Here is a 16,942-nt window from a genome sequence, read left to right as displayed (position 1 = left end):
TAGTTTATCTGGCCTTTTACTACATCCCCATGAGACGTGGTAGAGGGTCGGTGGCGATTCGCGACACCACGGACAATCGTGCCCGTACAAAAGATTATGATTATGCGGATGGGTATATACAGATGAAGACGATGATGAACTGCATAGTTAGCGCTCACAATATATATATATATATATATATATATATATATATATATATATATATATCGATCCTTCCATAATTCTTACCGTCCAATTCACCTGCGGCTTGGTTGTCTCCACGATGAGGGTGGTTGAGAGGCGTTCGTCCCAATAACGCCGAAAAAGCGACACCGATAGGCAGAAATCACCAAGCAAATGCTACTATTCAAGAACACAGATCAGCTGTTTATTACGTGCTGGTACAAACACTCGCCAGCTCGGCTGTCCTTTCCGGACACATGTAATCGACGGAGCACATGTGGTCAGCCGTGGTGCAAGATAATGTTCGCAACGTCTGTGTGCTGACACATATGTGAAACCTTCTCTATGCTTCATAGTTCATCACTCGATCAAGCTTTAGTGCATTTAATGACGTTTCAAATAAATGCGCATAGTGTACGACTAGATCGACACGGGGCTTAAGTGTCGCGTTGCAATCTTCAGTTTCTCGCTGCTCCAGCGCTGTAGTGTAGAGCGCATTTACAGTATTTCCAGTGGTATTGCCCGCCCTTGGCAAGTTGTTTTTAAACTTTGTTTCTCATGTCTATAGTCGGTGACAACCTAAGAATAAAAGGTTATATGTTCCCTATCCAGCTCGAACACAGTTTGCATAGATCACTAGAAAATTTATTCTGTGAACGTTGATGCGCCAGCAAATTAGGTTGGTTTATTCCCGTGACGTCAAGCAATTAACCGTGTCTAAAACGTCTGTGTTTTTCTCACATATATGTCGTTGTGTCACTGACTTTACAATGAAACTTGGAACTCTTTGCAAATTTTGTAGGCGACCGTGAATCAAGTGCTTAATCAAAGGTAATGCTATAGCCAGGAACAACGAGCTCTTATTATCCAATTAGCGTAGCAATCACGTCAGCAGAGGAAAGTCATTAAACGGTAGGCGCACTCCAGTAGGCTTGGCTCTCTCTCGAAGGTGAAGGGCAGGTGCACTGCCCTTTTGTGGCTGGAGCGTGCATTGAATCCTTAGGTTGTCACCGTATAAGCGGTAGGGCTCTCACGCGGCGCTGAGCAGCGGTTGCCATAGGCTGATTGCAGCTACAAATATCGAGATTTCCGGCCATCGGTTAAAGACCTTTTTCCTTTCGTGCTTTACTATCTGCACAAAGCGTGCGTAGCGAAAAGACTGTTGAAACTCCACAATTCCAACGCAAAACATCAGTAGTCAGTATGGCCTCTCATACACTGTCCTACAAACATTATCTCGAGCATAAGGATGGGGTCATATCTGACATGGGGCTCAAGATTGTGCGATGTCTGTCAATGGACGCGTTCAGGAAACCCTTTACATTTATGCTGTTTCTCTACGTACCCTTTGATGTGCATCGTATGACGAAAATAAAACTGTTTGCAAGTGCTTCGACAATGTGATCCGGTTTCTTTTAACGCGATAGCGTTTAGGGCCCCGTGTCGCAGAAAATCCGGCCTCGGCAACCTGCGTGTGATCGGGGTGGCGGAGAAAATAATCCAACCATATCACCGCGCCGGCCCTCCCCGTGGTGCAAGGTTTTGGTGAACCAAAATTTAATTTCTCACAGTGAAATCCGTCATAAACATGGTAAAGTACGACTTTACCATTTGGCGTCGGATTCGCCGTCGGATTCGCCGTCGTATTGTTTACCAATCGGCGTCGGATTCTAATCTGAATGTACGAGAAAACGTAATTCTGCTACGAAGAAACTCGAACATTTCTACCAGACCTGCGTGCGTCAGGGCAATAGCAAACAACTAATAAAATAATAAAAAAGGTGCTAGGGTCTTCACATTTTAATATGAGACCGCTTATATTGCCCCTGTAAAAACGTCTTTCCAGCAACGCATTTCAGTTTAAAAGTGAAGCCGACATTAAGGGGATCGGTGTAAGCTTGGTCTTTGTAAGCTAGATTTCCCACGTTCAGTGTTGCAGTGAATGAAACCTACTTGCGTATGCGAAAGATGCGATGCGAACGGGTCCCGATAACGCTATCGCGTTCTCCTCTTAAAGGCGAAGCTTAAGCATCCTCCAAATTTTTTCTCTGCTCATTAAACCAAAAATAAGAATGTTTATGCACAACTGACAACTCTGGTGTACAAAACTATACCTTCAGCCCAACGACGTAGCCATAAGTATTTTTTCGGGGAAGCGTAAAATGGGGAGGGGCCTAGGAAGGCCGCATTCTAACGCAGAAATTTCGGGCAGGGGGGCACGTGTCTGGGTGTCCCACCCCCTGGCTACGCCGCTGCTTCAGACTGGCCACACTTAGGTGAGGTATTGACACCTGTCAGTGATCAAGTACCCAAGAAGGCGACTGCTGCCGGGTGTGACGGCACAGATGTGCTCCTCGTTTACGACTACAATACTTTGAACGCATGCTAGATTGAAATATTTTGGAGTGTGTTGATGTTTGTTGGGGTTCTAGGCTACCTATTGTCAGTTTATCAAACCAGTGTAAATGTCAAAGGAGCAAGGTTAGAGGAAACTGGCAGGAACCGCAAGCTGCATCGCTGGCAAGTGTAGTCCAAGGTGGAAAAGTGACGTCGCTGCTGCCTTCTTAGTTCACTCAAGGATCCGCCATTCCGATAAAAAGCAGATTGTGACGTTTGAATCCAAATAAAATTGAAACTTGATAATTTTAAGAAAAAACTATCGGCAGTGCTCATGGTGAATGTCGACGTTAGTGCGATTATCATTAAAGCGATGTAGCGACCCACCGCATTGCCACCGCATAAACGCAAAGTGGCAATCTCGCTCCCAACCACAACGCCAAACGATACCACGACACATAAAATCTTGTTGTAATCACTGCACTCCAGCTGAATTTTCGTAGTGTCCCTAGTTTTCCGTCTGCAACTTAGTTGCAATGGCTCTCCATCAAGCGGCTGCGCTCGAAGCGGAGGTGTCCGTTGTGGATGGGGTGCTACCGCTTTAATATATTTAACGTTACATCATTCATTCTGGGGGATCGACCAAAAATGGGCACTTACCAATATCACAAACGCAGTGCCGAAGTTGTCTGTCCACACACATACCCTGTGGCACACATCCAATGACACAACTAGGCCAGACAGCAGCGAGTTGTCTATTCGGTCGCATACCCAGCGGACGATGTTGTCTGCTCGGCAACACAACAGCCAATACATACTGTGTGGCCCAAGCTATAGTAGACAACCTGGGTCACTGGGTGAAAGAGGTCAGACCCCCACCGCAATGTGGGTATAGTTCCCAAAGAATGCTAATCGCATTAACAAAACGTGTATGCGGGTTAACGTCCCTTTACTCTTCTTAAAAACCACCTACACGGTCTATCATGCCGTCTTAAGCGACGATGAACGACTTTACCACATGTTTCGAAGTTTTATGTTACCCGCACAGGCTGTTGTAAAACTGATGCAGCTCAAATAAGAACAATACAATTTCCATTCGCCGTCACACAAAAAGCAGCGCACGCCCACGAGCTCCCACGACGAGGCAACTTCGCAAACGTGCAAATCGACAATGGCACCTATTCCAGCCTATTTTCATATTCAGCAGGACACAGGCGATGAGCATGCATGTTTCGTCACAACCATATATCGCCCTGAGCCGCATCGGTTGCACTATGGTGGCACTGTTGTAGTCTTGACCGCCAACCCCCTACGGTCGGCACTCCGCTCCGGCGCATCGCCTCAGCGTAGCTTCCTCAACAGCACCTATTTTCCCGCGGAATGCACTGAAAGGTGGTAGTTCCGGACGAGTCACCATACTTCCCGCTTACAAGCGGCTCGAGCTAAAACTAAAAACAAAGCCAAATGCCCGACGTTCGCACACCATACTGTACATACGCGGACGCGCACACACACATGAAAGGTCATCTCGCAGCCGCTCGAACTGAAACGCTTCACTCTTTCCTAGCTAGCCTGATCTTGAGCAGGATGAAGGCGATGGTCCTGCATATGGCTTCGTAAGCGAGCAGCGCAAGCGCCAACACATAAAACTTCTTGTCCGCTGCACCGACGAACTCGAGGAATTGTGCGGGGTCCTCGTAGAGGCAGATGAACTGGTCGCATTCCAGAGTTGGGCGGCCATAGCCGTACACCGACAGCAGTAGGCCGTTGTAGCCGTAGTAGATGTACGAGATGTCCGTTAACCACCGCGCGTACTGCGTCAGCAGGTGGGCCGGCACGAAGAAGCCGCAGAAGAAGAAGGCCGGCGACACGATAGGCAGGGCCAGGAACACCGCCGTCTGTGCGATATGGAAGAAAGGAATTTCTACACTCTGTGCAACAAAGTGCCTTGAACGAGAAAGCGTTCGTGGGACAATGACAGCCCCTAATGTGGCCACCATCTTCAACCAAGTGCATTTATGGACAAAGGTCACCCATCCATGCCTTACAATTATAATTGACGTCCACCATGTGCTTAGGAGTTCCTCACCCCATCGCTTCATCCGATTCTCTGCTTTTCTTCCCCTTTGCTATGTCTTCTGTAGCTCTAGCGATCGTCAATCAGCTGCTATAGCATTTCCATGCTCAGATCAGCTTGCTCCGAATTTCACCGATAGTGATATATCAACAAATGTTCGCTTCAGGCACTCGAAGGAAGAAGCACTTGCCGGTATAAAATTTGCGTCTCTGTAGCAATCTTTTACTAATTACGGACAGGATTGGGTGATTTCTGCACGTGAGCAACATTTATTTTTTTCAACCTAATACCAGACATACAGGACGCCTTTCGTCCTCATTTTGCTTCCCTGATAGTTTCCCTTCGCGCAAATGCGGAAAAAGACATAGCGTTTCCCGAAAGGCAGAACTTCGCAGACGTGGTGACGGTGAACGTTGTTTAAAACTTGGCGACGTATTCTCGATCGATCATTTTCGGGATACGTTCACTCTTGCGTGACGTGGAGTCTGACGCGAAGACTCACTAAAGTGACGGCAGTTCCGTCCGCTGGATAGCCAATCAGCGCCCACGAAAAGTCACATCCCCGAAAGCGATCAACTGAGAAAGGCACTCATGCATGTGCGGCGCGAAGGCACGGATAACAAGGGTTCACGCCATGAGCAACAAAACAAAAGGTACTCTTCCTTTCTGATCTGGACTCGTTTTATAGGGGCTTGCTGGGCAACCTGCCGTCTCACCTGTAGCTTTGACACTGCGGACACGATGAGCCCCATGGCTTGCGACACGGCGCATATCTGGACGCAGAAGAGCATAACGCCTGCCACACGCCACAGCTCTCTGGGTTGTCCCGTCGGATAGTAGACGATGGCGATCAGCACAGCGTTCGGTATCACCTGCGCTCAGAAAGGGCCCAAGCGAAAAGGGAACAGTGATATGGTCATGGCAACAGGGCTCTGAGTCGACCTCACAAGAACACTAAATCACGTCTATCAGGCAGTTCTGACCGTATGCTATATTCACATGACATACCAAATTCATCCCGCGGATGAGCGTGTCGTGGCTCGGCGGTACCGAATCACGCCACATGTGAGGTCGCCGCTCGCTCTAGGTCCCCCGAGTACGCAGACTGAGCGGCTAGAACTCGTAGACGGCCCGCTGCCCTCCTAACTGCTTCCGTACACGCCCGCGTGCCAACATTCATTATGACCTAAACAGTCCTCGCTGAACCTCACCTTGAGTGTTAGTCCTTGCCGCTGGTGCTTCTTGCAAGGCACGGCACTTCGAAGCCATTTACATATGCATGGTCTTGGAAGTCAATTATTATTATTATTATTATTTGATTTGAAAACATATACATAGGAAAGAGAAAGCGAGAAGCAAGGCTGGCAACTGCCACCAGAAGGGGCACAACGCCTGCCTACTCTTCGGAAAGGACGAGAGAAAAAAGAAAGATAGGAAGGAGGGGAGGAAGGAGGAAAGGAAGAGCGAGATGACAAATGTCAAAGAATAAAGTACAACATACAGTAGGGCCCGTCCCTGCGGGTCAAGCTACTAAGGAATGTAAAATAAAAGAAATAGTTGCTGGGTTACAAACGTGTCCCTAAGTTCGTTGCTTCTAGAAAAGTAAGGAGAGCACGATGAGCTTAATCACTGTCGAGACGCACAACCACTGGGGTATAAACATTCATCTAGAGTCGTACACCGCAGGCCAAGGAGATGGTAGTCCCTCACTAGTGATTTGCGTTGCGCACTGAAAGCGGGACATTCCAATATGAGGTGCTGAAGTGTCTCGCAGACATCGCAAGACGTACACGATGGACTAGTCACACGTCCTTGTCAGGTGTAAACGTTCGTGCACATTAACACAGCCAACCCTTAGCTTGAGTAGTTGCGCGAAGTCAAATTCAAATGTGTTCCAGGCATGTTATTTGTTCATAATTACTCCAACATGTTCATGTGCAAACGGACAAGTAGATCAAGCTGGTAATTTTGTCAGTACTCTTTTATTTTAATGCTCCAACGAATTTACAAATAAATGAAATTAATCATTATGGTTGCACGATTGCATGTAATGTATGATCACAAATAAAATAGTTCTTGAAGTCTGTAGAATGAAACCTAATGTAGAGTTTGGCGCTTTTCGGCTGCGGTACAAATTATTACGCCTGAAGCCCTGCAAATCTTTAACTATGCAAACAGCCTCAGTGCTGCATACTTAAGTAGATCGGTAACTGGTCGCAAGTCGCTCTTGGTATAACTCTAGTTGATACACTCCCCCGTAGCGTATAGGCTTCGTGACGAGTAACCTTGGATGTTTCATGCAGCACGTCATCACTCACCAGGAACGGAATCTCCGTGACGTAGTTTGCCAGGTAGAAAACTTTGAGGCTGTACCAGCAATTCCTTTGCTCTCTCATCAGTACTGCGATGTTGACGGGAACTGCAAAAACGTGAAGGAGTGGAATTATCAAGGAGGCCGACCCGCTTTGTGGCTAAATATGCAAAGTTCAAAGCCAAATATGCAAAGTGTCTTTTTTTCCCTCGTTTTTGGTCCAAGACTGTACATCTAAAAGGACAAACGCGCACGTGCCGAGACTCACAGACTATGACGGCGGGCAGGATGGTCTGGAAGACGCAGATGCAGCACATGGAGAAGAACATTGTGGCGTTGTGGGTCACAGTGCTCGCCTTGTAGCCAATGTCGTAGTACAGGATGACAAGCATCAGCGCGAAGCCCACATATGCCACAAGCCGCAGGGGAGTGGCCACCTGCACCCAAGAAAGGGCGACCAGCAGATGTATTGATCACGCAGGAAAACATGGGGCGACACTGTACACAGTTTAACGTTCTGTATGTGAACATAGCGCCTCGGTCACAAAATTACAAATACACAAAAACTTACGGAGAAGCAACCCCGGTTGCTATCCAAATATGCGTGTATGCTGCTTTGGGAGGTTGTTATTTGTGGCACTTTGTGGCACAATGTGTTATGGGTGGCTCTTCCCTTACCACCGCGCCTTACCCGTATGCGGGAGCCAAGCGTTACTTCAAGCTCCACTTCCTCAAGGACCAGTTCGGCACCCAGAGCAGCGTCTGCGAACGTCTCTGGTCGCAGCACAGCGTCTCAAAACGCTAGCTATCGCAAGTAAAGAATGCGAGAACGCTCCTCTTAGCACAGTTACACGTTGCGGAACCGCACGGTAACACCACCGCGTGGTGGAACCGTACCACCGCGCGGCTTTTAGCGCTGTGTTAGACTGCACTATCTTCGGGATCGACCCACGAAAACGGTTAGACAGTCGCAAGAAATCGCGGTTGGTTCCGAAAGAATGTAAACTCTTTAAAACTGCGCAGAAATCATTGACGAAGATTGCAATGCAAGTGAATTGCCGAACGCTTCTAGAAAGCTATCCGCTTTATTAAATAAATCATGCTCTTGAAGGCCTGTATTTGTTGCAGTGAGGGCATTAAGGTAGTACTTGTTTTTTCATTGCGTAATTCCCTAAAGAGAACATAAATGTCAACTTGTACATCTGTGGCCATCTGCTACAGCCGCCACATTAGGAGATGGTGGCGGGAGAATAGGAGAGCAATCTCCTAAAGCTCTCACGCGATAGCGCGACAGCACGTGACGAGAGGTCCAGCTATTCGCTTACGCGTATAACGATGTTGCGAACGCTTGACTTCCCCGGAGTCAAACTCTACCTTTGCATTGTCACCCATCGCCATATCATCAAAACCTCTGGAATAGCTCTGGATGTTTATCAAAATTTGATGAAAAATTTACTTTATCATTGCAAATGCCATATCTAAAAATTAAAAACTAAATTATGGGGTTTTACGTGCGAAAACCACGATCTGATTATGAGGCATGCCGTAGTGGGGGACTCCGGAAATTTGGACCGCCTGGGGTTCTTTAACGTGCACCTAAATCTAAGTACACGGGTGTTTTCGCATTTCGCCCCCATCGAAATGCCGCCGCCGTGGCCGGGATTCGATCCAGCGACCTCGTGCTCATCAGCCCAACACCATAGCCACTGAGCAACCACGGCGGGTAAATGCCATATCTAGAACTCATATGTTTGTGAGAACTACGCTCGCATCATAGGTTTTTAACAGCAGAAGCTGGTCTATAGCTAATCGTAAAAAGTGGCGACGGGTGTCGAAACACCTCGCCGAGCTTTGACGTCACTGCGTTGCCTAGCAACCACCTCGCGAAGCGACGTGTGCCTCGCCTCCTCTCCGTGCCGTGCACATGTTGCCTTGACATGGGGCATTAAGGAGAGGAAAGGAGAGCATGCGCGCGGCACGCGCAATGCTCGGGACAGGGAAAAAGAAAATGAGAGCGAGATACAGAAAGAAATTGTAGCAGCATTAACGAGGCCACGCGCAGAGCTGCTGCCAACGCCGCCCGCATTCCCCGTTTCCCGCGTTCGCGCCGGCAAAGTATCTATGGGAAAAAATGGAGGACGCTTAAGCTTCGCCTTTAAAAGCAGAACGCGATAGCATTATCGGGACCCGTTCACATCGCATCGTTCGCACACGGCAAGTAGGCTTCATTCACTTCAACGCTGAACGTGAGAAAGCCAGCTTACAAAGGCCAAGCTTACACCGATCCCCTTAAAGTCGGCTTCACTTTTAAACAGAAATGCATTGCTGGAACGACGTTTTTCCAGGGGCAATATAAGGGGTCGTATATTAAAATGTGAAGGTCCTAGCACCTTTTCTATTATTTTATTCATTCTTTGCAATTGCCCCGACGCGCACAGGTCTGGTAGAATTGTTTGAGTTTCCTCGCAGCAGAATTAGGTTTTCTCGTACATTCAAATTACAATCCGACGCCGATTATTAAACAATCCAACGGCGAATCCAACGCCGAATAGTAAAGTCGTACTTGACCATTTTTCTGACAGATTTCACAGTGAGAAATTTAATTTTTGTTCACCAAAACCCTGAACCACGTAGGGGGCCTGCGCGGTCGATGTGGTTGGTTGATTTTCTCCGCCACCCGCGATCACACGCCGGCTGCCGACGCCAGATTTTACGCAACACGGGGCCCTAAGCGCTATCGCGTTAAAAATGCGAAAGCATGCGCTAGGCCGCGCAAAGCTAAAGACACAGCGAAGCTGGCCGATTGATATCGTGCGGCTAGCCTCCAACGCGTTCGGCGTCGGCAAGCAACAGCGTTCTTGGCACTGTACCAACCTTCGTTAGCCTGCCTGCGTTTGCGACATGCCAGGAACGGTGTTGCTTGCCGACGCCGAACGCGTTGGCGACATTTCGCGTGACTAGCGCGAACATTTATTAAAGTATTATTTACGGAGAGGTTGTTCGGAAAACCAGCCCTTAGTGGACCAGCTCCCTTACAATACTAGGTGGAGTCCCTATTCAGGGACGCCATTGGTCGTGGCCGCTGCCCTGACACGCCGGAACATGGCCTGTTGGGCCGAAAGGTCCAGGCAGCCGAGCAGGGCCGCCTCCCAAGCCTCTCGGGTTGGGTTGGGGGTTAAAGAAGGATTGAGTTGGCATGCCCACACCATGTGGTAGGTGTCAAACACCTCCCTACAGTACTGGCAGAGGCCGGAAAAGGAAGAGTCAAAATGTTTGAGCGTTGCCGGACACAGTAGCGTATTTGTGATAAGGCGAAGAAATTCTCTCGTCCGCCTTCTTGAGCCCTTTGCAGAGCTGGACGCGTCGGCGCCTACGAGCAACAGCGTTACTGACATGCCACAAACGCAGGCAGGCTAACCAAGGTTGGCACAGTGCCAAGAACGCTGTTGCTTGCAGACGCCGAACGCGTTGGAGGCTAGCCGCTCGATATCAATCGGCCAGCTTCGCTGTGTCTTGAGCTTTGCGCGGCCTAGTGCAAGCTTACGCCTTTTTTAGGGGCGAGGCTGCCTTAGGGTGTGGGTCGTTCCCTCCTCTGTAGTAGTAGTAGTAGTAGTATGTAGCCACCTCCAGTTTATGAATAGCTCAATAGATGGCGTTGTGTGTCCGTACGTGAAAGAGACGCCGCATGTAGTTTTATGAAGTGTTCACTAGAAGTCCGTAGCTCTGGTTGGCATGGAGACCGCTACGTATGTATGTATACGCATATATACATATATATGTATATGTATAGTATAACCGGAAGCCAACTTCCGCTTCCGTTTCCACTTCCGGTTCCGGAAGCCAGCTTCTGGCTTCCGGAGAACGCTTCCAGCGTTTTTCTCTCTCGTCCGTCGTGCGCTTGCGGTGCACAAGGGCGTTCGTTCCCGACGCGCGTTCTCTTTCTCTCGTTCCCGACGCGCTCTCTCTCTTTCTTTCTCGTCCGTAGCTAGGGGCGCTGCGGTGCACAAGGGCATTCGTTCCCGACGCGCGCTCTCTTTATCTCTCGTCCGTAGCTGTGGTTTACCCGAATGATCTCCCGGTGCTTCGCCCACTCATCATCATTCACTTCGTGGATATGGTGTGATTTTTTTTAGGGGCGAAGCTCCTTATGGCGGCACCCGTTCCGTCCCCGTCGTCGTAGTAGTAGTGTGTAACCAGTATTGTGTAACCAGTCTGAGAAAAATGAGAAAAAAATTCCGAAGTTGTGTCCGTAGCGCGGAATCGAACCAGGGACCCCTCGCTTCCGAGCGCGCGGCGTTAGCCCACTACGCCACGAAGCGGACATGGACACACGCACCACGATGGCAATAAATACCCAACATTAACGAAAGGCCGCGTTTCTAGCGCGTTTCTAACGCGTTTGTGCTAGCGCGTTACGGCCCGTGTAAGAGGCTGGTGTAAGACGCTGTGGCCTCTCCGCCTTACCTTCAACGTGTTTCGAACGCGCTGCCCAAAGCGGTGGCAAGTCAAGTTCAAGTCGAGGAGCGTTTATGAATACGGGGGTATACTCTCTCAGCAGTCATGTGATGGCATCGGCAAACGCGGTGCACGTTCCGGCATGTGTAAATGGCTGCGTAAGACGCTGTGGCCGCTCCCCCTTACTAGAGAGTACTGCACGTTTCTAACGCGTTTGTGCTAGCGTTCCCTTAAGCGGGAGATCCGATGATTCCCTCCGGAGCTTCGCCCACTCATCATCATTCACCCCGTGGATATGCTGTGATTTTTTTCCTCCTGGCTCAGCCCGCCGCAGAGAGAAGTGAGGCGGGGGTCGGGAAGGGAGGAAGCTGGCGAGGAGGAGACCGCGTGTGCATGCGCCGCGGCGCCCTCCTGGTTCGCATGGCTACGGCGCGGCAGTTTCTTGATACGAACCACGAACAACAAATTACGGCTGCCTTAAACATCTTCGCTGTTAATATGACCGCTATCCCACAGACAAGTAGATGAAACCATGAGAGACCGAATGTTGAATGCTTCAATTATAAATCGATAATGCATCAAGCTAAATTAGTCATTAAGCGACTAGCAATGCCGAAAATTATTTGTTTCCAGAGTAAGGTTATAGAGGTAAAACACGAGAAAACTGCGAGATTCTTATGTGCTTTATCATGAACGCTCGTATTTTGCCATTTTCACCGGCATCCTGGTTACCTTTCGACAGCGAAGGGTTACTTCAAAGCCGTTATCACTGCCTTTCCTGCGTGCTGGAGCCTCAAACTGGCTACGAGACTGTCTGCTGCGTGTGTGACCACGGCTTGACGCGCGTTTCAGATCCATGCTAAGTTGCTAAAGGGTCCACTTTTTTATCCTTTTCTCATCTGAGCTACCGAATTCAGCGAGAAAAAAGTCGCCACTCCACACATGGCGCACTTCACGCTTGAAAAAAATATTTTTTTCAAGTGTGAAGTGAGCTATATATATATATATATATATATATATATATATATATATATATATATATATATATATATATTGTCGAGAGTCATGGGTGCTCAAAAAGTAGTCAGATGATGATAATGAAGATTATGATGATGATTGAACTCCTCTTGAAATGAGATGGTGGCATGATGACATCACACTGCAGTATGATATTTAAGTTCATGCGCAGACTTAACGTCCTTGTACACGCATATGCTTTAATATGCACTCCTTGCTCACGGCGGCACCTCCTATTCTTCCCTTTAACGTAGTAGTAGTAGTGCAAAGGTATCTTTGCTTTGCTTTATTACCTAATGACTAGTGACGCATAGTGTTAACCCAGACTATCTGATAGGAATCAGCAGCAATGAATCTTGGTTCACTTCACTTAGCACTTACTGCTAGATAATGTGACAAATTTGTATTTTTTGCTTGAGAGTGGCAACCCTCGATAACATGATAAACTTTACCCTCTGATCACGTCTACAAGTGGCTAAACTGGCGCCAGAATTCATGTGAGCAATAGGCGGTGCATGGATTAGTCTAGATTTCTGCGAAAATATCAGCCTCGCCAATGCGCAACGTCCTTTCCAAGCAAGAAAATTATGAACAATAATAATTATATCATTTATGTGCATAATGAAATAAATAGCGATAGTTCCGCACGTGTTTTCAGCTAAACATATTTTCAGCAACAGTCAACGTGCATCATTTGTTTGCGGTAGAGTAGATGGCCAGCTCTATTGGAAGCTACGAAAACAACACATCAGCAGCACTCAAAGGTTAGGTGGAATAGCAGAAGATGAACGTTGCCTTATAATGCTCACCATATTGCTAATGCTTTCCCAAATTTCGGACATTGGGTGTAACGTCATCTTGCAGAAGAGAAGGACCAAAACAAGTTTTGGAGACTAGTCTACCGCATTTTGCTTTGTATTGATAGAGTTTTTTTTTTTTTTTTTCTGGGGAGGGGGGGGGGGGGTAGATAGTGCTGCGCAGTAACTAAAATTAAATATATCTATTTTATTCACCGTGACTACAGGGCTGTGTAAAGTCGGAAATTAATTTCGTCGCACCACTGTCACATCCTAAGGCTTTCATGCTTGTGGATCATGCATTAATGAACTGACACACACGCGGGTGTTGGGTCCATTAGAGCACTGCGCGGGCCGATTTTTTCATTCCGGGCCCGGCCCGGGGCCGTTTTTATGTTGGGCTGCCCGCCCGAGCCCGACCAAAAGATTTATGGCGAGACCCGGGCCCAGCCCGGGCCCGGGAATAATCTACGTTACCCGCCCGGCCCGGCCCGCCCCCCCTTTACCTTAGGCCCGAGCCCGGCCCGAGACCGAAAAAGATCACGGAGCGGCATTAAAAAAATAATAATAAAGAAGAGAATGAAAGGAATTTATTCTTAAGGCATAAATACATGCCATGTGCAATTGTGAACACCATTTGAGCAGTCTGAACGCCAATACCAGAGCGCGAAGTAGTATACGAATGACCCTGCCGAGCAGTATCGCCATCATTTTCCAACGGCGTGACCTTGATGCGGCCCAATCCACTTCTATATATCGCAGCGCCACCACAGTATTTTTCCACGTCAGGCGCCTCACTGTAACGCATGCGCCGCCCCAGCCGCTCATCCCACTCAACCGTATTCTAGTGCACTATAGCCGAAGCGCAGCCACGACCGGTAGTGAGCGCAGCGCATGTATGGAGTAAATGGAGAAAGAAAGCTTCTCGTTCCTCCATGGTGCAGCGTAATGCGCTGCTGCTAGGCGACCGGTTGAGAACATGCGTGCAATCATGGATGGACGCAGTGCCATATTTCAGCCGCCTGACGACTTATCTTACCAGTCATCGTTTTACCAATTCGCCTTTGAAGAATGAGCAAGTCGCGAACGCGCTTGCACCGCGCTGAAAGCAATAATTACATTGATTTATGTATAGAATACAATGGCATCCTTTGGTTTGAGGTGACTTCGGTTTTTCTGGATTTTTCGTTCTATTCAAACAGCTCAAAATACGACGGAAGAAGAAAAGGGAAGTACACAGGAGTAGCACTGCTGGCTTCCAGCTGCGCCGGGGCAACATGTCTTTCAGAGTCGAGACGCGCGAGGATAACTCGCTGCACGTTACATGCGCACCACCAGAAAGTCCGAGCCCGGCCTGGGACCGCGTCAAAATACCCGAGCCCGGCCCGGGCCCGGGTCAAAAAGCACATGCCGTGCGCGAGCCCGGCCCGATCCTGTGAAAAAACTGCCCTACCGCCGGGCCGGGCCCGGGCTTTCGGGTAAGCCCGAGCCCGTGCAGTGCTCTAGTGTTTAGATACATAAAAAAAGACGTCACTCATTAGATGTTAACAAAAGAGTAAATATTTGATCAGAAAATAAATAAAACACTGACCCTGTTACGGAAAACCGAAAGCCAGCACCTCTTCAGGAGAATCTGGAACTGATGAAACTGGTTGACTTTGAAAGAGTACATCCGGTTAGCCTCGGCCTTTTGCTGTGGATATAAAGAATAAATAACAAGGCGGGAGCAATAAATATTATGCTGTCCACACCTGTGAACACTACCTAAGGAATACTGGGAAAAAACAACTGAGGCGGAATCAGCATTATTTTTTAACTATGACTAGTTTCCCGAAAGCCTGGATGGGGGTGCACGATAAGTTTCTTGTTATTTCATCGCCATTATTTCCTTACAGCAAACGTTTATTCCTGCAGGAGAAAGAAATGGCTTTGAAAATATTATTTCTCTTATTTAAACACGTGAGAGATATCGACGTTAAGCCTTGGCGATACTACGTTCGCTTGCGGAATTATTACTTGAACGTGAAAACTACATTGCTTATAGCATCCATATTTATGTTTGCTGAATGCGCTAATGTCTACTTCACGTAATACAAAGGTTAACAGTAATCATAGCTATTCAGCCATGGTAATTAGATTTAGAAAAGATGGGAGCATTGTCTAAACGATTGCACTCTTAACTTATTCAAGCAATTTCTTGGAAGCACTGATATCTGCCACAAAAAAGAAGAAACGAAGTTCGACTTGCTTGCTCTGTCATGCGATAGAATAGACCGATGATAGCTTTTTGAACCTTCGTACGCCTGCCATTGTGGAACTCCCACATTTATGTCTTCGATAACGTCCTGCTCGCCTCCGACAGCCTCTGGCTTACCCTTGACAGCCTTCGTACAGCTTTCAATACACTTTCGACAACTTTAATTCTACTTTCGACAACATTAATTCAGACCCACTTACGAAATCACCTAAATAATATTTCTCTGCCTGTGAAATCTCTCAAGCCAATGCCCTGATGTCGGACGCTAGTAGCCATTAGAGTATAGAGCGCTGTGTATCAGGTTACCCTTTTAGTAGCAACGTTTGGCAAACCTTGAGAAAATTTCGAGGAGTTAAATCAAAATCAGGCTTCCAGCGGTCTGCAGAATTTAACCTTCTGTCCTAAATGCAGTAAAGTTTGTTGAACTCCCACGCTCGACCAAGGAGAGCATTACTATGTTTTCGTGCATGTTGAGTATAAAATTCGGAGTTGTAGCCGAGCTAAAGCGCCCTCTTAAATGTGTGCTACATACGTGCGGGCACATTCGACGTACATGACGTCGATATTCACGTGCAAATGCCCCTCTGAAAAAGAGGTTGGTAAACTAGCGCATGCAGCGCATTATCAGTTTTCATTATTTGCATTTCTAGGTTAAGCTCACCAGAAATGAAATTGTATGTATAGACCGCACGGTCGCCACAACACAAGAACAGAATAGCCAGTGCGAACAACACTGATAAAGGAGGAGCAGGAGGACAGCGAGTAGGAAATATTTATCAGGACTAAGGCCCCAGTCCGTATCTTTTTGGTAGGCTCAGGACTCCCGGATTAGCTATTTTTGACCTCACTATCTTGGTTTTAGCCCTTCTGACGCGGGTACGTAAGATTGTTTTGAGCAGCTTACTAGTGGGACGAAATATGTTCCCTTCGTGTAATATGACAAATGGTTAAGGGGCTCACCTAGTATGGCCGTCGACAGAATCAATGACACAACTACATTCAAGGCGCAGTGTACATACGATGCACGCCGCACAGCTGTTGAAAGGGAATTGCCACCGTGTAACAAGGACCTCTCGACGCACCTCGCTGGTCATGATGAGCCCGCCGTACTTTGTCATCGTGCCTTTAGCGGCATTGCTGCCGTCCGGCAAGGGAAGTTCGAACTCGCGGCTCAGTACGTCGCGGTAGTCACCGTAGTCGCCCGACGACACTTCGCTGACTGCAGAGAAAAAGCAATGTTAGGTCAGTACTGCAATAAACATACACTCTCCCTACTCATATAATGAAACTGTGCTCAAAAGGACGTCGAAATGGAACGTCGAAAAACAGACCCAGAGCTTCTTTCTTACTATCGCGGGTATTATAATGAAGCCGCTGATCTTGTAATGTACGCAAATATACTCCTTTCGTTTTCAAATCAGCTCTCCTTTCCGTTAACCCGCATGCTAACAAAGTTTTGACCTAAGGGGAAGAAAGATTTACCTCACTGATGTAGCTGCTTCAACTAAATTGCTCAGAAGTCTATAAAT

At 47.8% G+C, this 16,942-nt stretch overlaps 2 protein-coding genes across 2 annotated transcripts in view; one reads left to right on the top strand and one right to left on the bottom strand.

The window, feature by feature from the left end:
• LOC119456444 (ATP-binding cassette sub-family G member 1-like) overlaps nt 1-16,942 on the top strand; it is a 360,487-nt gene that overhangs the window by 154,801 nt on the left and 188,744 nt on the right. The gene's annotated exons all lie outside the window — the stretch shown is intronic.
• Nucleotides 338-16,942, bottom strand: part of LOC119456442 (ATP-binding cassette sub-family G member 1) — a 65,044-nt gene continuing 48,439 nt past the window's right edge. Inside the window, exons 8-13 of the mRNA XM_037718229.2 lie at nt 16,496-16,632; nt 14,748-14,849; nt 7,156-7,324; nt 6,895-6,995; nt 5,293-5,448; nt 338-4,397 (exon numbers count right to left, since the gene is read on the bottom strand). Coding sequence (XP_037574157.1) covers nt 4,053-4,397; nt 5,293-5,448; nt 6,895-6,995; nt 7,156-7,324; nt 14,748-14,849; nt 16,496-16,632 — 1,010 coding nt within the window. The 3' untranslated portion in view covers nt 338-4,052. The remainder of the gene's footprint in view (nt 4,398-5,292; nt 5,449-6,894; nt 6,996-7,155; nt 7,325-14,747; nt 14,850-16,495; nt 16,633-16,942) is intronic.

This window comes from Dermacentor silvarum, chromosome 6 (assembly GCF_013339745.2).
Source record: "Dermacentor silvarum isolate Dsil-2018 chromosome 6, BIME_Dsil_1.4, whole genome shotgun sequence".
In the NCBI taxonomy this organism is placed as follows: Eukaryota; Metazoa; Arthropoda; class Arachnida; order Ixodida; family Ixodidae; genus Dermacentor; species Dermacentor silvarum.
The sequence above is the reverse complement of the archived record's forward strand: the minus strand, read 5'-3'. Positions and strand labels throughout refer to the sequence as shown.